At 48.7% G+C, this 21,124-nt stretch overlaps 2 protein-coding genes across 3 annotated transcripts in view; both read left to right on the top strand.

Annotated features, from left to right (window-relative positions):
• The window catches only part of LOC119455891 (chromobox protein homolog 1), a 212,059-nt gene that overhangs the window by 58,628 nt on the left and 132,307 nt on the right, over positions 1 to 21,124 (top strand). The gene's annotated exons all lie outside the window — the stretch shown is intronic.
• LOC119455894 (uncharacterized) overlaps positions 1 to 21,124 on the top strand; it is an 84,406-nt gene that overhangs the window by 28,469 nt on the left and 34,813 nt on the right. For both annotated transcript variants that reach the window (XM_037717417.2, XM_037717418.2), the window contains exon 2: positions 18,309 to 18,464. In XM_037717417.2, the coding sequence (XP_037573345.1) occupies positions 18,309 to 18,464 (156 nt within the window). The remainder of the gene's footprint in view (positions 1 to 18,308; positions 18,465 to 21,124) is intronic.

Consider the following 21,124-nt stretch of genomic DNA (forward strand, 5'->3'; position numbering starts at 1 on the left):
CCCCCCTTGAACCTTGTGTCCTGTCCATACAGTAACGTGGGCGTCCGGCCCCTGGCTGGTAGCTGACGCGGATTTGGAGCGCAGGCTCTGGGCTTTCCAGTGTCTCGCGCCAACACGGATCATGTCCGGTCATGTGTACGCTACTCGAAGCTTTAAATAACGGAGGCTTTCTACAACAAAGCAGCAACTTGAAGCTGCCACTTCGGTTATATGCTGCTTATGCACTGTTCTGGATAAACGCGCTGTTTCGCACAAAAGCTCAAAGCGTGACGGGACACGTATCCAACACAGAACAACTGCAGCCTAACGACTGTTGCCTATCATATACATCCTTGACCCGATAAACCGGCGCGGCGAAAAGTGTAGGCGGATCAGACTGTTGAGGAAGTGAGCGTTTTCTCGTCACCTGAACGAGGGGTCATGGAGTGAGAGTGAGGACACGGTGAAATGTATTGTGTCGCGGCGGCTGCACGCTTCTTAAACATGTACTGTAATATTTGCTGTCTGGGGCACCTGTGGGTACGCATAACAATGCCGCAATGGAATAGAATCGATATAGCGTGACCCAGCTAACGTTAGCCAAGCTGCTAACAAAATAGACACTTTAAATAATAATAAAAAAAAAAGAAAATAAGAAAACACGGTGCAAAAACCTACGGTGCTCGGTCGTCAGAGGTCTCGTAAATTAACATCGTGAGTCTTATAATCGTATCTTGCGCCGTGTTTTTTCTTAATCATTTTTTTTTTTCGTTGAAGAGCTTGGCTAACGTTAGCTGGGACAGCTTATATAGGATAAAGGTACTAAACAGTACTCACTGCCCAATGCCATGTATAAACAACATTTTATTGCGAGTGATCGTGTTTAGCCGGAAAACTCTGGCTGTCTGAGCGACGCAGCGTGCTCTAGTGCGCTATGTGGATATATGATGAAAGCTATCGCATTTTTACTTGAATTTCATTTATGGTCGTGTATACAACCGTCCCCGTGAAGTATTCGAGAACTATTCGAAATATATTCGGATTTTCGAATAGTGACTATTCATTTCGAGGACCGAATCGAATAGGACAATATTGGATTCGTTATTAACTTGGTGTCGTCGAATATATACGGTGCGTTGTACCGCGGTACACAGGCATGTTGTGGTGCTGTGCTTTAGCAGACATCATCGTCATCATCGTGCAAGGGTGAACGATTTTAAGACTAAAACCGCGGCATATATATTTGCTGGCGTCCGCTTTTGAAGCACCGACCTCTTGTCTGTAGGTTAGAAAATGACCATTTATTGTTATTATTTTTTCTCATTTCGTAGGTAATATGGGAAACATGCAGAGCACTTCCAACGAAGAAAAGCGGTGCTTAAGAAAAGAAAGAAAGAAAAGGATAGCCAAAGAGTATTGCGCGTTTCCGTGGAAAACCCACTTGTCGTTGTACACCTGTACGTTTCCTCTTCGGCGTTGTTTAGTTATCGCCGCTCCGTTCGAGCCCTGGCAGTTTGACACGGACGGTTTGACGCGATCAGTGGAGCGTGACTCGCGTTTCGTGAGAGGCACCGCCTCGGAACTGCGGCAAAAACGGCCTTCTTCGGCCGCTGTTGGCCTCGGGTGGGATAGCACACCTCGCGATGGAACTTACTGACTGCGCCCTATATATGTTGCCAAGCGCCGTTCTTTTGCTTTTTTGCCGGTGTTATGGTTTTGACTGGATTATCACTTATCAGTTCTCGGTTGGCACTATAGACGTGCCTTTACGTTGAATTTCTTCAACGTTGTGGACAATTCTATGGCAAAGGAGACGTGTCTGATCGGATTGTATAGCATCGCAATAGTGTTGTACTACTCTGTGGTTGGACCTTCTAGAATGTATAGTTGGTGCATGTTGTGCATTCTACAATACTACATTCTAGAATGTGTCGCGCTCAGCATGAGTTACGACGTGCGAGCGCGTTGCAAAGAGCTCTCGCGAGTTGGATAGTTGCGTCGATAGGGCGCCGTGTTCGCGATTTAAAAGGAGAGGGTTCCGCTGTTCTCTGCTCCGAGCATCGCCCCTTCTTGCCTGGTTTCGCCTTCTCCCTTATAGTTTCATGCGCAAGGTTTTGGTCTCACGAAAACGATAAGGACAGACGGTGGTCACCTTTTCAATGTGAGCTATGCGTCAGCCATTGTTCTACACACTTTATACGGTGAAATATTGCAGATAAGAGACAGCGAGTTCGCAGCGATGCTTATTTAGCATATATATTGCGATTGCACGCATAAGGAGAGAAAGGGCAAATGTGGGCATCGACGCATCGAGGGGCGATAAACCGAGCATAAAATTCTGTGGTGACGGCAGATTTCCAGAACCATGAATGATATGCCCAGATCGCGCAAAAGGTCTGTACGTGACCAGGGCCGGTATTTTGTAGCGATGCCTTTAAAGTAATAATGCCTTTTCTCGCTTATCGCACTTTGTCAGTGGTCAGAGCGACGGTCCGCTCACGATATCAACGTTGATAACGCGAGCGGACCGTCGCCCTGACCTCTGACATAAGCGCGAAAAGGCATTATTACTTTAAAGGCATCGCTACAAAATACCGGCCTAGCGCGCTTTGTTCAGGTTCTTTTCGAGAAACAAAGGTTTCGTCTTTAAGCTTGGGAGAGAGCGCGAAAGCCGGCGTAAAATGGGCGATGGACAAAACAATAACAGCGGAACCACCCTCTACCGTTAAGTCACGAACACAGCGTCAGTGGGCGCCACTGTCCAACCTGTGAGAGCTCTTGGCCCCGCGCTCGAGTGTTGTAGCTCATACTGAGCGCGACAGTACACTATTTTGTCAAGGTATACGGGCTATACTTCGCCTGCGATCGCCAGGCTGGCTAAAAGCTGTATGGTACCCCATAGTGGTACCCCATAAGCTACAACGCTCCGGAGAGAACTCTCGTACTCGACATCCAGAGGTATATAGAGGGTCAAGAGCGCCCCAGGAGCCGCACCACACAGCCGAATGAAATATCAAAGACACGGATTATAGTATATAGCAAGGCTATACGCAGTCGCCAGTGGCTACTCTTGAATGTATCACTCTGGGAAATACATGCAACAGCCGGCCGGGTCGCTCAAGCGTCGAGACGGTCGACTGAACGATCCCTGACATGACATTTCCGTCTCTTAAATATTTTTTAAATTATGATTATTTTTTTGCTATAGATGAATGACCTCGACGTCGAAACCATAGGAAAAGTACTGCCAAGCCTCAACCCTTAATAAACTTCGGGTGTAGCCTGTTTTTACGAACCAGTTTCGGTTTCGTTTCTCAGCGGGTGTATCATTGCGTCATGACGCAGGAGGTGGTCACGTGGGAGCAGGACATCCTGACTCATTGGGGCTCACTCCGGCTAATTCGATCGCCTGCTGTACGAAATATAGAGGGACGTGCTATTAGAACGTGTGCAGGCACGTGGTGGGTTTGGTTGACGCGCGACTATGGGTATTAACTGCAGATCTCGAGAGGTCTTTCTGCGAAAGTGAAACTAAGATATAAAGCCATAGTCATGACGAAACGAATCGGATTGAACAGCTTGCTTCTACACCGCGTGCCGCGCACTCCGTTTTCGTTCCTCGTACCGCTGTCTTCGTGATTATTTTTTTGTCCTTGGCCATCCAAACTGACGCTCTCGAAATGAGCGCCGCGATGACCGCGCTGTCGCGACCGGGCTTCTTCCTTCCCCAGCCCTGGTCGCGGTCGGCTGCTGACGCGAGTCGGGCCACCACTCGCCTGCGGTGCCAGCGGGCTCGCACGTCGTTGACCCTGCGTTTTTTGGCGCCTCGCATTCGTTTTCACGGAACACTTGGCATGGCGGGCCGACCTTGCAGGTGCTCGTGGCCTCCCCTCCTATTCTGTCCTTCGCTGGCCCTTTCTGACGCGTCCCGTAACAGCGTTCGGCTGATGCATCCGTCAAGCGTGTCAGGCGTAAAGTGCTCGCGCCTCTCTCTGCCCTGGGTCTCTTCCTCCTCCTTACCCTCTTATGTTTTCTTGTAACGCTCGTGCGGGAACATTTGGACACTTGTGGGACCCATCTCCCAGCCTTCTTTCTTTTTTTAACGCTCGTGCGAATGCATTTGAACAGTCGCTGGGCTTCTTCGTGTCATCCGAGCTTCGTCTTCGTCCGCACTGAATGGTTTCTTGCCGCGGTAAACAAGCGCGCAGCGGATTGTCGACTGTCACTCCGAGCGTCGAGGCCGGACTGCTCGGCTCGCGGCAGCAGCTTATGTCTCGGTTTTCGCGGGGAAAAAAGAAGACGCTGCAGCAAGACGGTCGGGAAAAGAACGACGAGGGTCCGGAGAGGCAGAGAATGCATCTTTTGCATGTGCGGGTAGTGGTCTGCATTCACACAGAACGGCTGCACCCGGAAGGATTTTCGGTAACGATGCTCTCTGCGGTCCGGGAGTTCCTCGCGCCTTTTGCTTCTGTGCCCTTTGGGAACGCTGACCTGTGTGTGCCGAGGGTAGGACCACGTGTGTGGCTGACAAGCACCGTACCCTATTGAGATGCGTACTCACGGGGGAAGCGCGGTGGCGAATATGACGGAGGAACGATGGTCTGTGCTGTCCGAGGTGATGACCGTCGTGGAAATGTTTCAAGCACCAAGACGAAGCGCACGCGCTTGTATATATAACTTGACCCGTGCAAGCCTCCAGGCTGCGCGGTGGCGCGGTGGCGCGGTGATCATGCTGGTCACAAGATTGCGATCGCTGCCGCATCGGCCGCTTTCCAGTGGATGCGGGATACAAAAACACACGTGTACTATGTTTCTGGTGTGTAGATTAGTCGACCCGTGTGCGTACGCACTAGCTGGTACGCACTAGCAGTAACGGAAAGTTTGTAAATAGCCCCTTGTTCTTTATTTCTTTCTTTTTTTTGCGTCTCCTTTACTATCCTTTCTACTACCCTTTCTCCGTATCATTAACGGCCATATCCTCTTCCATTCAACTAGCCACCGTTCAGGTGTCAGCCGCTTAAGCTAGGCGGTTACAGTGCGGACAGTAGGAATCTACTTCTCTTCCTCCTCTATTTTGCCGAATAATATAACCAGCTATCTAATATGCTGGTACACCACAGCTCTGATGATGATCCTGCGAAACATGGGATGTATTCACAATGGGTGATGTTCCGATAATCGGGTCGTTGTACGGCTACGCCCAGATAATAGTTCCAGGAACGAAAGAAGAACTGCAAAAGGTAAACAGTCAACGAACGAACTTGTGTGCGATGGTGGAGTCAGACCAGATAAATGGATGGTTACATTTAAACGAAATAAAACGAATGTTTGTCGAACTATATTATGATAGTTCAGACAGTAAGGAAGATATTAGCGTGTTAAACGTTTTGTAGCTTGCGCGAATTGGCGTCAAACCCATCTGTTAGTGCCGAGACGTCAAGCGAAAGTAAGACCAAAGCGCTGCTCTGTAGTTTCGTACTTAATTCTTTGTCCTTGTCTTTTAATGCGCTGTCCTTCCTGCGACGTTGATTAGTCTCTCAATACGCATGCACGACCTTGGATCGATGACAGCAACGATTCAAGTTATAGTCCAGCTGGCTGTGCAGCTCTGTGGTCGTCATTGGAGCCGTTCCGTCTGCAGGCAAACGCGAAGACACCGGCAGTTGTGTGTTACATGGCTGTCTGCATGTGGTCCGGTGACTCCTGAAAGCCACGTGCGGCTGGATCTTATGACAGTGATATGCCCTTGTAATCGAGTCCTTTGTAACTGGAGTTGTAACCGTCTCGCTTTCGCTTCCTGCTGGCTTTTACAAACTGGGGAAAGCTCGCGTCGAGTGTAGCGCTGCCAGCCGTGCAGCTGATGCCTCGTCCACGTTTTGACTCTCTTTTCAGAGCGAAGTGCAAGGCTGTGCACTGCGTTATCACTGCACCGGCCGGAGGCGCACGCTTTTTGACTTGGCGCTCGGGTGAGGGATGTGATGGTTCTAAATGTTGCGGGCGGTCTTATAGTAAACGTTTAGATGGGCTGCCAGTATTGGAATATCTCGCGGACAGTTTAAATGTGATAGTTTTAAGAAGCAGTGTGGCTGATTTGGCAAGTTGGTGATTCGTAATTGTAAGTGTGCACAGCGGCGAAAGTAAAACTTCAGTTGGTATAGTCTGCGCGTCACTTTTTTCGTCCACGTTCAACCTTCGCGCTATACACTTACGTTTAAAGGGGACACTAATACTAAGTCGGCGCGGACTGTTAAAATATCATTCTAGAAACCTCGAAGAGCTTGTTTTGTGCCAAGAAAAGACTTAGTTTACGAGGAAATTGCTTCTGAAGGCCTATGCTAAACGTATGCTTCAGCATACCTTTAGCGCAGTTCAAATTGCCCGCCCCCGAGCGGGGAATGGTGACGTTGCATACGCCATCGCCGCCCTTTACTGCCGTCGGTGAATCAAACGGCACCCGACAGACAACTCTACGGTTTCCGGCGCAATACGCGCGGCCATGGAGAAACCGAGCCAAGACAGGGTGTTTGATTCGCTACTGCAGCTCCTCTTGGTAAAGTGGCGTGTGCGCCATTCGGGAATCCCGCGACATCACGTGGACGTGACATTCTCTGCTACTTGCAGTTTGTGTGTGTGTCGCGAGCCAGCAAAACCGGCTCAGCATTACGCGATAACGAAACTACTGAAACTCGAAATCGCAGAAAACGAATCCTTCCCATCGCACGCGTCGTTGTCAAGGGTAACGTCAATTAGTTCTTTTTTCCTAAAAGTCAAATAGGCCTGGACAAGTAGCGTTTGATTTCATCTTATAATGCAATACAGGTATATTTTTATTACGAGTCGTTGAGTATACTAGTGACAGAATTATATCGAGGAGTGTCTTCGTCATCGGGCTTGTGTATACTTGAATGTCCCGAGGGAGCCTCTAATCGTGTTCTGCATTTACCTCAATTTCTCGATTACTAACGCTCTGTTCGCCATAATATTCACGCCTTAGGCGTTCTCGAGTAGTAATCTATCACTTTAGCTTGACTTTATATTTATTTTTAGTGTCCCTTTAAGAGCAGGCGCGCGCCACTTCGCATGTGGCAGATCGAGGCGCCTCGGAGAAAGCAACGTCCTCTGGAGAAGTGCTTTCTTCCAGGCCTCTCCGCGATAGCTCACGTCAGAACCTCAGTCTCCCTGTAAATGTGGGCAGGTCTCGAAGAAAATGCTTCACTGCCTTCAGCATCGGAAGTCGCGCGCATTGGCGTGGAATCATGGGGAAAGAGCCCGTAACACATATAAGGATGCGCTGGGTGGTGACGTGCTGGCCGACTTCGGTCTGTCACGATTGCGTGTATATGATACACAGCGCGCAACGATCGAGCGATGAAACGAGAAATCATAGGAGTAACGTTAAGGGATAGCAAGGAAGCGGTGTGGATTAAAAGCGAACGGGGGTAGCCGATATATTCCACAAGAGAGACTTAGAGGAAGAAATAGAGCTGGGCAGGGCATGCACTTCGTAGGGCAGGTAACCGGTGGTCTATTACAGTTACAGAATGGGTGGTATGGGAAGGAAAATAAACTCGCCGGACGGCAGAGAAATAGGCCGGGTGATATATGAAAATTTGCAGCCATTTGGTGGAGTCAGCCGACGCGAGACGGATAATTGGAGGTTGGTGGGAGAAGCCTCTCTCTCGTCCTGCACTATGCGTGAAATATAAGGCTGTTGTTGACGTTGATATATTATCATTGTTGTCGTTGATGATCATGACGATGATGATGTAGCATGTGGACGAAGGACGAAGCGTTCTTGTATGGTGTCCATACATATGTTCTACAACCTATACATACAATAAAGCCTGCAACCACTGTAAAATGAGTTCTCTGAGCATATATCTGACTCCGCGTATACAAGCCTCGTGTCGACTCTTTCGAAATCCCCGCGTGTGCCTGTGGAGGAGTGTGTATACAGTCGAGAGAACGTATGTATAGCTCGAGTATACATAAGACGGCCCTGGCGCGTCAGCGTCCGCATCCACGCCCCTGCACAGCAGACAGACGGCTGCAACCGAGCGTGTCGACGGCATGGATGGCTCGTCGTTGACGTCAGCGCGGCCGCCGTCGTTGCATCTTGTATATAGCACTGTGCAAGTTGAGGGGAAAGGAAAGACAAGATTGGATCACGTCGGCGCAGCACGTATTCATGCCGCCCGGAAACGCGTCTATATTGCAGCCAATTTCGACGGGCGAGCTGGGCGAGGCCTCCACGCGACCTTGTTCCGCGCAGAATAATGGGACGTGAGTGCGGCGCAATCTCTTTCTTTCTTGGCTCCCGCGCGGGCACCGCCACCTTTGAGCTGGCTTGAGCAGTCGCGGTATACGCGTGTCCATTATTATGCGAAGCGTCGAATGCGAAGGCCTTTTTGCAATCATGCAGCGCTTGGTGCGAGCAAACGCGTTCGTTAGCGCGTCATATATACGCTACGCTTGTTTGTTTAATATGGTCGAACAGCCTGGATGAGGCAGAATAATGAGAAAGGAGGCGATTGCACATCCTTTCCATCGTCGTCAGGCCGCCTCATCACCCTCAGTTTCACCCTCGCCACATGACAAAGTGTAACTGCGCTGTGCACGAAGGAATAAAACGAAACTTCACCCGCATACCATCACTGGGGATCAAGGCCGCGGCAGTGCTCGCACATTGGAACCGGACGCGCCTAATTATAACCACCACGAAAGCCGCCGCGCACGTTTCACGCTCGCTAATTTGTTAGGAGTTATGTACGCTATATGCATACTCTGATTGTATGTACATTCGACTTGGTCCCTACCGCGCCCCAAATCGGTTTGCAGTGATGCGGAGCCCTCTCGATATTGGAGCCACGGGAAGCGTGCCCCTGCCCGAACGTGCTGCATATAGCTTCTCCCAGAGCACGCAGATTTATTCTGTGTTTCTTTCTTTTCTTTTTCTCGACAAGCGAAAATGAAGTGGGGGCACGGGTACTATGTACAATTCATCAACGCGCGTCGAAACCTCGTCACGCCGAGGGACACTGCGCGACCCGCGTCTTCATCGAGGCAACGCAGTATGGTGGCAATGGACGAAGGACGTCGTAAAATTAATTCCCGTACCCTGCTTTCTTTCTTTCTTTCTTTCTTTCTTTCTTTCTTTCTTTCTTTCTTTCTTTCTTTCTTTCTTTCTTTCTTTCTTTCTTTCTTTCTTTCTTTCTTTCTTTCTTATTTTGATGAAGTATACGCATATTTTCAGTAACCTCACTGCGCATCAACTATGAACCCATAACTGACATCAAAACAGATATACCAGCGGACATTAGGAGACACCTATATATCCCTCCGTTACCCAAACACATGCATCCTTCGCAGAACGAAGAAAAGAAAGAGCCAAAGCATTAGGAAGAAGGTTTCAAAATTCTAAAGATGTGCTCTATGTAGACGCAGCCGACTACGAACATCAAGATGCCATCAACATGCAATTGCGTCAGGCACAGTCCTAACAACAACGCCAGAGGTAGAAGAAGAGGTCTCCATTGCACTAGCAATGACATCTTCTCCCAAATATAAAATTTTAATAAGTGATTCCAAGACCGCCATATTAAATTGCGCTAAAGGACGCATCTCGCCAAAGGCGCAAAAAATCCTCCAGGCTGGTTTCCACGGAGACCGAGTTAGAGGAATACAAATCATCTGGGCACCAGCCCACTCTGGCCTGCCAGGCAACGTGAATGAGCATGACGCGGCTCGAGGTTTCGCAGACCGAGACGACGTCACCAACACCAACACGGACGCATTCGCAATCCGCCGGTCGGGCAGAGATAGGCTGGTTTCCTTTAGAGAAATTATTGATCATTACAGACTAGCCAGGGCTAGATATCCGGCAGCACATTGCTCATTAAACAAGTGGCAATCGGTGGCTTGGCGGCTAATACAAACCAACACATTCCCCAACCCCATTGCCTTCAGTCACTATCACCCAGACGTACACACAGACATATGTAAGCATTGTAACAACCGAGCAGATCTTCAACACATAATCTGGGCATGCCCAAAGAAACAATATCATAACAATAACTCTTCAAAACCACAACAACCAAGTTTAATAATGAGAAATGAGGAGCAATGGGAGACCGTGCTGCTCAGCTCGGACCCGGATGTTCAAGCAAGAGTAGTCCAAATGGCTGAAGACGCCGCCGCGGCTCAGGGGCTGCCGGCCGCCGTCTAAAGGGGCGATGGGGGAGGCTTCTAGTCATTCTACCCGCTCCTCTAGCACATTTTGGGCAAAATAAAGTTATTTCTCTCTCTCTCTCTCTCTCACTAGCAGCATAGGGCCCTCGCCCATATATCTGCCACGCAGCTGCAGATTCGCGCGCTTTCACGAAGCCTCGCGCGTGACGCACGTAGACCTTTACATATACGTCGTTTTCATTCTCTCGACGCTATACGGATGACAAACGGCACCGCAGCGCCCACAACTCCCTTCGCGACCCCCCCTCCTTTGCTACACGCAGCTCTCCGGTATCCTGTTTCCCACCGTCGTCAGTCCGGCCACATATACCGCGGCCATATGTGTAGATCACAGCAGAACCCGGACCCGATGACGCGCTCCGGCGCGAGCCGTGCGCTGCGTGGCACACCGTTGTATTCCGTGTTTGCAGAGGTACTATATGTATACTACCACGACGGCGAAAATGAAGCGTAAGAATGCGCGAAAACAAGGTTTACTTTACGGCTATAGTATAGAATATGGGTGAATAATATTCACGTTGCGGCCTACATCCGTACACGTGCTCTCTCCCGCAGCTTCCTTTCCGGTGTCTCATATACATACACCACGAGAAACACAAACGAGGAGACGGGCATAGTTAACATTTCCCTTTCCGCGTTTGGCGTTGCGTACGGGTGAATTAATATACAGGGTGGCTCTATCATGATAGGGTTGGGTACGTGAATGGGTGGGTGCGTATATGAGCGCTGCATGCCGGCGTGATTCGTTCACAGACGCTCTGTTTTGCGCTGGAGCGTACCTATAGCGCTCTGTTGCGCCGTGGTAATAAATCCGTATATTTCAAGTAAGTATAAGCGTAATATGCGTTCTATAAAACGTTTTTTATTCTTTTCCGTGTGTCGTTACGGCCTTATACAGTGAACTCATTAGCGCTTAGAATATCAATGATAATGCACTTTTTTTTTACTCGTTCCTTTTAAACGCACGAGGACAGAACAATCTTGACATTTTCTAAAACGTCGAAGTGTTACGTTGATGTCAAAATTACAGTCTTTCCCCAGGCCCACAATACAACGACACGCGTGTCCCTGGTGACACCAGTTGTTGCCATCGGAGAACCAAGTTTTAGCTGTGCCGTATATACAGTAATTCGACTCTCTTCACCATGACGCATTTTTCCGGACGGGGCCTGGCATATACCTATATGGGTTGCAATTAAACTCTAATGAGAACCATTGGTGCGGAGATATATGAGAAGGCACGATGGGGATCGCATTTATAGACTCATTACTGTAGTCGACATTTTCAGTGTCTAGGTGTCATCGCTTATTGTGCAATCCAGAATTAGTCGATAGAAGCTGGTGGTCGATATGCAACTGTGTAATTATACTGTATACACAACATAACGTAAACCGCCCACTTCACCCCGCCACGCTCTGGTGACATATTGTTTCGAACGAATTTCCACGGCGAATTTCTGAGCTTCGCTCGCATCGCCAAGAGGTCATGGGTTCGTTTCCCGACCGTCGCATCCGCACTCCTATTGGGTCGCGGAATGCTTTAGCGAGGAACGCCGTTTCACTTAGATTGAGGTACACGCTAGAGACCACTTGTACTGTATTGTGCTAGTTGGTCAAACACTGGTACATGTACGACAGGCACGAACAGACGCACGTATACATGCATGCAGAAATAAGGACATACATATACAGGTACTAGTGTTGTTTGCCCTTATTTCTGTATGTGCGTGTCTTTGTTCGCGCCTGCCGCATTTTCATATAGGCTTATCCAACTTCTCAGAGCCCGAGCTCTTTGTAACCTGCATGGGCCTTAATTGAGACGAAGGGTATGCTCAACCACAATCACTAAATAAACATAAACATTCTGCCTGCAACATAAGTGGACAGCTTCTATGTTGACAGGGTTACTCATATGCATTAACTTAACAGGGTTACTTAAGCATTACTCATATGTTTGGTCTCATCAGTGTCGTTGGTTTGGGAGATTCAATTTCAATCCATCACCACTGACGCGGATTTCGCATTCCCCGTTTCGCATATGCAGAGCACGCGGCTGATACGATGTTCGCATAAATAAGGAGCTCGCTCGAAGCAGCGCCTCCTCTAGCGTCGCTCGAAGTCCCGCTTATATATTGCTGTACAGCGAGACATTCAATTTGATTTCCGGAAATGTGATGTATAAGGCAAGTATGTTTTTTTTTAACTAACTTCTTAAGCTTGAACAGGCTAATCTATCAAAGCCAGGAAAAATAAGAAAATAAGGCAGGCTGCTGCGGTGGTGTTCGATCAAACACGTTTATTCATTCATTTATTCCTATTCCTACAATTCCCTATTTTGAATTTTAGCAGGATGGGAAATGGATACAAAGCTTACGATAGGTTACATACGTCGTATAGGACATTACATTGTAAGTACCGATTACAGGCAAGTTAAAAAAAAAGGGGGGGGGGGGAATAAACAAATAGCACAAACGAAACTCACTTCAGTGTCACGTACAAAAAGGAAAAGAGCATTCATTGCGCTAAATACGACACAAATAATGTTATTGTAGGTCTCAGGACTTGAATGTTTGTTAGACCATTAATTCCAAGCATCGAAAGTTCGCGGGAAAAAAAAAGTAATATTTGAAACAGTTGCTTTTAGTTCGAAAAGGGGTTATAATCGGCTCGTGTCCTTTCCTTGGGGCGTATCCGGAAGAAAGGGAGATACTTTTTGTGATGTCACTTTTTTAGTATCCTTTAATTAATAGGTATAGGAATTTCAGTCGGGACTTACGATTTCCTTGCGCTGAGGGTTCAAGTTTAGATTTTTCTAATAACCGTGTTATTGAGGGACGTCCGAAATAATTGTAAATAAATCTTCTTTCTTTCTCTTCTTTCTTTCCTTAAAATTAAATTATGGGGTTTTACGTGCCAAAACCACGATCTGATTATGAGGCACGCCGTAGTGGGGGACTCCGGAAATTTGGACCACCTGGGGTTCTTTAACGTGCACCTAAATCTAAGTACACGGGTGTTTTCGCATTTCGCCCCCATCGAAATGCGGCCGCCGTGGCCGGGATTCGATCCCGCGACCTCGTGCTCAGCAGCCCAACACCATAGCCACTGAGCAACCACGGCGGGTTTCTTTCTTTCCTTCTTTCTTTCATTCTTTCTATACGATAACTAGGGGAACCTATAGGGGCCTGTTTTTTTTTTTCTTTTTTTTTTTAAGTCACAACCACATGAAGCCGCAGACAGTGACAAGGAAAGCATAGGGGAGAGCTGTTCATTTAATTGAAATGTAGCTATTATAAATAAAGATAAATTAATGCGAATGAAAAAAAATAAAGATAAATTAATGTGAATGAAAAAACAACTGGCCGCAGGTGGGATCCGAACCCACGTCTTCGCATTACGTGTACAATGCACTTACCACTTGACACACACACATTCGCCGATGTGCGCCCGCGGCATCGGCACACCGAACGCGATTGCTGCTCTGCTGGAACTTTTCCCCCCACATATTTTGGGCTGCCAAGTTGGAGGTGCGCGGGTACCGCCCTTAAACGAGTCTGTACGGTAGCTAATTTCACGCTGTGGCATGACGTAGAAGTTATGACCGCGGGCGGCAGATATGTAACTGCATTATATATCTGCTATACAGGAGATTTAGTTTAATGTGCAAAATAATGAACGTAACCGAAGGCATGATACATATGTGAATGAACGGCAGGTACGAACCTAGTTCAGTCGGTCCGTTACTTTGTACACGCGTGGATTGCCATTACATTAGTGAAAATACGGTAACTCCCCGCTTGCTCCGGGCCCTCCGGGGTATATGCGCCGACCAGACGTCGACGGTGGCATCCGCTCCCGCTCCGCCGATCCCGGCCCATCCCCTCCCCCCACCACCCTCGCCACTGTTTAGGTTGACGCGCGACCCTATCATCGCTCGCTTCTTACCCCCGCGGGGTCAGCTCGCCCCTATGAAAAGTCGAGTGCGTACATTGGTACTGTCCTGATACGCAAACAGTGACCCGGGCCCGCTCGCGGGCTCTCGCGTGTTGAGTCACGCTCTGCATGTGCGCAATGTGCGGCGCACAAGTCACTTGTCAGTCATGATGTGCGACACGATGTTGGGTGTCCCGCTTGCGTGCCGTCAGCGCTCCTTCCCGTCCGCATTACATTGGCCTGTTTTAGTTTCCTCTCCTTTGCCTGCCAGAATATACGCGGCGTTGTTTTATCCGTCGTGTGTCCATCTAAATTTTACAGCGGAGCTGTTTATGGCTAGGGTTCCGCGGATTTTTCGTCTCCGTCAACAAATCTGCGTGTGCAATAACTCAGTTCCAGAATTTAATGCAAAATCGCTTCATTCTTGCGAAAGCTTATACGTCTCATCAATTGGGTATGAATTTTCAGTATATTAGTTATCAATAGGCACCATTTTTTTTCAATGATTTGCAGCTGTGCTACCCTCGTCGGCCATGTGTAAGCTAGCACCACCCTCTCATTGTCGTCGTTCCAAGCGCTCGCGTGTCTAGTTTCCCCCGGCTCCCCGAGGTGGCGGTAGTCTTCCACGCGAATGTATGCCACCGATTAGCCTGCCGATCAAAATAAAGTGTGTGGTGTGTGGGTTTGTGTGTGTGTGTTTGTGTGTGTGTGTGTGTGTTTTGTGTGTGTGCGCGTGTGTGTGTTGTGCGCGCGTGCGTGCGTGCGTGCGTGCGTGTTTCTTTCTTCGGGATGACCGCACGTCGCCGCTCAGAGAATAAAATTTGCTCATACCTTGTGATCTAAATGCTGTGTCACCTCTATGTCATGTGCTAAACTGCTTCGCTGGTAATCCACCTTCACAGCAGTGGAATAGCGCGTGATTTTTTCCGAAGTATGCGAATAGCAGTAATCCGTAAATCGCATCACTCAAATCGCATTCCACTTTTTAAGTATTACAGTTAGATAGTTTGCGCACCATTCCGAGTACCTATTTAGGAGCATATATTTGGAATGCCGTCTGGGCCTGAGATTTTCGTTACATCAAGTTTTAATATGAGGTTATGTACTCCGAGGAGGTTACTTCAAACTAAACTTTCCTAAACTTTTCCCCTGGCAGGGCATCGCACTCACGCAGGTCACCCTCAGTAACCACGCATAAACCAACAGGTACACTATTCTTACCACCGCAATATACGTATGCACCTCCTTCATGTGGCCTCCTCTCACCGGCTACCCTACACCTCCCCGCGCACGCCCTCCGACACTGTAGCGGCTACCTCAACTTAAGTTCTCCCCCGATCCCACCGCCGTGTGGCTGACTGAAACGGCCCTTCTTAAGAGTATTAGGAGTATAACAGTATTAAGAGCCATGTACAATAACTCGTAAGAAAGGCCGCTTTTGTATACCATCTAAGAAGGGCAGTTATTGTATATGGCTCCCGCTCCCATTAGGGAGCCATATACAATAAATGGGCACTTAAACTGCAAGACCACGGTACCTGGCGGATTTCATAAGCGCGACACGGCGAAATGCCGTCAGCAAGATTCTGTACTGCGGGCCTTGACTGGCCGGTATGTGATCCCGCGCCCTCGGTCTTATAACAGCGCAACGCCACTACGCCAGCACGACAGTTTTCTCTATGTGCAATCTCTGGTTCCGCTAGAATGCAATGTAGTCATTCTGTACCGAGGTAGGAGTGACGAGACCCGAATACGTACTGAACTGAGCAGCGCAGTCCCCCAACGCGCCCGAAGGCCCTCATTGGAGGCCGCGACCCCAGTATTGCTGATTAATGCTGGACATGCCCATAGGATGTGATCTAGTGTGGCTCTGGTGTTACAATACTGGCATAGATTGGTTGTATATAATTCGGGGTATATATGGTTCATGATGACAGGGTTCGTGTATGTTCGTGTTTGTAGCTGCCGCCATTGAACGGACTGGGCCCTATTGAGCTTGGGGTGAGGTGGTGGATACTCACGCCTTTGCATTCGATAATGTTGAGTAATGTCACAGAATTTAGTGAGCCGATCGTCCCATTCCCACACCACCGCGGAGGTGTCCGTTCGAGTGGCTGCTTCTTCGAACCCGGCTCGGAACGTGAGACCTCGAACCACGTTGTGCGCCACCTCGTTTGGACTGAACTCCGGCTGATCAAGAGGTGTGTATAGACGCTGTCGAAATTTGTTACGTCACAGCGAGCTGGTGCGGGAACTTCTGAGTAGCGGCGCCACCCGTACGTCTGTCGTTCTCGTTTTTTTTTTTTTTTTCGGGTTACCATTACTCTTAGTGTGCTAATCTTTAAGTGCATATAAAAAGAAATAAAAGAAAGATGTATGCGCGAATTCCACGGGTTATATGGGTGTGCTTATTTATTTATTGTCATTATTTATTTTATTAGAGAACTTGAAAGAGCATGATGCACAGGTTGTAGCGAAAGGAAAGCAAGCGCTGCGCTATTGATTGTGTCCTCTTCACTGGACCATGTAAAACCGAGACGCCTTTTACGGAGCTCAAGTCGTCTCTGCCCACCGCTCTTTTGCAGACCTGAATGCGTCTGCGAAGTTGTGTCGGCTAGGTACAGCTTTCTCTTGCATTCGGCTGGGTGCTAATCACCACCTCGTTAAGAATAGAGCCTCGTTAGCTTTCCCTGCTGGTTCAGCGTGAAAAATGGTCCTTAATGAACGTCGATCAGCGTCGTGCGTGCGGAATTTTCCACTCTTTTCCCCCGTACTTTTCTCGTCTCTTGACCGTTGAGCAGTTAGCACTTGCCTTATATGCGTTGCTTGTTTCCATCAATAGCGTAAACACACAAGGATCTCTAATGGACAATTAAGTGTCCGTTTCTTTTTTACTTCTCGCCGCGGACCGCGTTGCTCTTTCGTGCAAAATGTCGTTGGGGCAGCTTAGTGCAGTGCAGTTTGTGACCCCATATCGGACATGCAACTGCAGTTTATCTCGCCTTCTAACTTGCCTTTTGAGTATTACCGTGCTCCTGTGGAATATATGTTTACTATGCTTAACAATGAGAGCTAACACACTCGATCAGGCAGCGCGACTTGTTGACCAAATGGCGTGCAACCGCTAGCTTCTGAAGGGATAGTAATTAGTGAAGTCATCGAATATAACTTTATTGCGATAGCTATTATATATGGGCACTCGAGGTGCATATCTGCCGTCGCCGTGAGTGAGGTTCCGCATAAAGTACAAGGGCGATAATACCGTCGCCGCGCGCCATATGCTGTATGTGCGAGTGAAAGCGTGCTAGGTTGAGCCGGCGATCGCGCCTCAATCTCGCGCACGCAAGCGAGGGAAACGGGAAGGAAGCGCGCTGTCTTCCAGTCGCGCGCAACTCTCCGGAAGGGCCCTCCGGGGAAGGCGGGTAGGGAGGGAGGAGGCTCTACTCCGGAATAATTTGGACCACCTTGGGTTCCTTACCGTGCACCTAAATCTAAGTACACGGGTGTATTCGCATTTCGCCCCCATCGAAATGCGGCCGCCGTGGCCGGGATTCGATCCCGTGACTTCGTGCTTAGCAGCCTAACACCATAGGCCACTAAGCAACCACGGCGGGTAACACCATGCTTGTTAATTTAGTTAGTGTGCCTATGTTTACAAGTTTATACGGCCGATAAAACTATATCCTTACTTCGTACAGCCGTCCACTAATTTGCTATCGCAATGGATGCTTCTCCTATGGGGCGAAACTGCGACTTTTCTTGAAGCCGTCACTGTTACGCTGTGCTGCACGATCTAACTGATCGTATTCTTCCCCTGAATAACGGATATTTCTCCATCAGTAGCAAATAATTACCACCGTCTATATAGACGTTTGTTTAGAACCTTGCTAAATGTTCAGCAGATATATACGTCGGCGTTCAGCCGCAGGTTCAGCGATCGAAGTGTGCGTTTTGCGGATATATTTCTATGCTCTACGCGCACTGGTCCGAGACTGTAGTGAGCATTCGTACTTAGGCCAGCAGAGTGGCGTATCGTTGTTATGGCCGGCGCTGCAGTGTAGATGACAGACGTGAGACATGCTCTTCCAGAGGTGAAAGCGCGAATTGACACGTTCACACTTCGCGTGCTTGCATCTTTTTTTGCGCAGAGGAGCACATCGTGATGACCCCCCGCAAGAAGGCGGAGGGCCAGACGACCATCAAGATGGAGCGGGTGGCTCGGCAGGCGCTCGATAAGGGCAACGTTATGCACGAGGCCGGCGGAGACCACCGGGGGATCGTCATCAACCGGCTCGCCAGCAGGGGTACGTACGCGCTCGCCAGTCGATCCAGCTTTTTTAGGGGCGAAGCTCCTTAGGGTGTGGGTCGTTCCCTCCTCTGTAGTAGTAGTAGTAGTAGTAGTAGTAGTAGTAGTAGTAGTAGTAGTAGTAGTAGTAGTAGTAGTATGTAGCCACCTGTAGTTTTATGAAGTGTTCACTAGATGGCGTTCCGGTTCCGCTTCCACTTTGCGCGCGTTCGGTGCGAACGCGGGCAAAACGCCGACGGCGTCGACAACAGTTCTGCGCGTTGCTGGTGCTGCTGCTTGTCTAAGTTTATACAGCTGATAAAACTACCTTGAGTCTCTCGTTCCCGACGCGCGCTCTCTTTATCTCTCGTCCGTAGCTGTGGTTTACCCGAATGATCCCCCGGTGCTTCGCCCACTCATCATCATTCACTTCGTGGATATGCTGTGATTTTTTTTTTCTTATTTTTCGTGTGTTATAGACAGCGCTCGAGTGGGCGCGCGTGCCATATATCGAAGAGCCGAGATCAGAGCCTCGCAAGGCTTAATGTGTCCGACATGTATTACCACTCGTCCAGGCTACTGATCATTTGGATTTGCTTGCGCAAAAAGAACCATTGCAAGTGGCACAGTTAGATATTGGGTACATTATTAACGTGTTCAAGGAATTACATAAAAGGAAAAGTAGGTGACGTAGGTGCTTACGTATTACGGCGTCCGACGTGCAGCGCGACGGAAATATGGAGGCTGTGTAAAACGAACCTTATAGGAACTCGTTGGAACCTGTTGTAAACTTGTCGGGTTGTGTTAGCATGAGTAGTCGGGACTCGCGGCATCGTACCACGCGTCTTCTGTGGTAGGCTTGGTTATCGTGAGCCTGAAGTAGTCGATAGTGATAGCTAGGCGAGTGACTGCGAGGGATTGGCCCTAACCCTGGAGATAGAGCGTGTGACGCAGTTTAATCATGTTTACACGCTGGAATGTGCCTCAAACTCTGTCAAGCACGGCACGCCCCAGCTGCTGCACCGCTGTTGCATCGTGCTACACCGCTTTGCGTCCGAAGTGTGTGGAGAAGGCAGCTTACAGACTCGCGTTGGGTCTATGGTTGGGCCCGGTTGGCTTTTCCCCATAGCTCAGACGCGTGGTGGTCGAGCACAACGCCTGGGGGCAAGAGGGAGACTAAAAGCTTTCTCAGTGCAGGGAGTCAGTGCACATACGCTGTTGTCGGCACCGAGTACTATCTGTTTTTGAAAAGTTAGCGTGCACGTAACAGGCAGTGAAGCAATTTTTTAAAGCAGCCTATAAAGCCAAGTATACGAAACGCTTTTAAATAATATGTGCTCCTAAAGGGCTAGGACAACCTCACAGCAGCTTTTCGTATACTGCACATAAATTAAGACACGAGCTCTTAATGGGCCGTTCCTGCGGCGAACGTCTACGGCGGCGTAACCGAGCGAATGAGCACAACAGCGAAAGATGAGACGCGAGCCGCGAACGGCGGAGACCAATGAGAGCGGCCCCTTCAGTAACGTGTGCGCAGGAAACTGGTTTCATGCGGACCCGCCCTACCGCTCAATGCGTACTCATATCTGGTATCAGCCGGATCGCTAGTTTCGTACTATCGTCTGCTCGCGTCAGCTCGCGCTTGTTGCTTGCGTTGACACTTGTCGATTGCCATGGTTTGCGAATGTTTTGTAATCTGACTGTATGCACGACGCGAATTAGGTGGTACTTTCTGGAAGCCAATTAACGGCACCAGTGATTACACTGGAACACTTGACGATTCATGTATAAAAGCCGATGCGCATGACCCGCAGATCAGATATACTACGATTGCCAACTCTGCTACATGTCTCTCTCAGATTCTCTGCCTCAATATATAGCGAAACGAAAACACGTATAGAGTTGCGCTCAAATGCCGCATTAGGGAGTATCTTAATCATCGGTGAATTTTTTTTTCATTGTCAAGTGAAGTGGGCTTGATTTTAAACCAATAGCTCACGCTTTCTTTAATAACCCGTCGGGCATTACATTTGAATTGACTGTAACAACAATAACCTTCCTAATCTTCTGAATGAAAAGGGGAACCTAGGAATCCCAATTTTCGTTAGTGACGACCATATGAAGCCAACAGATAATGAAGCTAAGAAAAGCATAGGGGGAATTATTTGTGGTAAATAAAATAATGGCAAATGAAAGTGGACGAAAACCAACTTGCCGCTAGTGGGAGCCGAACTCACCGAACATGTTCCTTGCAGAGTGAGGGTCTTGACTCTGGCAGGTTTGATGCCTCCATGTAGCATACCAGTGCTTATTGGTCAGCTGCCTGCTCCTAAAGTTCATGCGTACAACGTAACACCATCGGTCAAAAGGATGTTCTGCATCTGCCACCATGGCCATGAGTGGCACTTGCTAATACTCCCAGAGTCAGATCTCGTACATGTGCATAAATACCCAAGAATGTTGACATGGGAACAGCTGCCATAGCAGGATTGGTAGTGCAATGCACGCATTTCCTCTCGCTAGAATGGTTGCAAGTACTCATATGTGCATATTGCCTTTATTCCTGATGCCTTAAACTCCGTCTGATGCTGTTCTAATGTTTGTGGAGTTGTATTCCTTCAGTGTACCTTCTATTAATCTTATTTAGTCGTCGCTTTCATTTTTTTTTCTGAACATTGC

The sequence above is a fragment of the Dermacentor silvarum genome, chromosome 6, assembly GCF_013339745.2.
Source record: "Dermacentor silvarum isolate Dsil-2018 chromosome 6, BIME_Dsil_1.4, whole genome shotgun sequence".
NCBI classification, from domain to species: Eukaryota; Metazoa; Arthropoda; class Arachnida; order Ixodida; family Ixodidae; genus Dermacentor; species Dermacentor silvarum.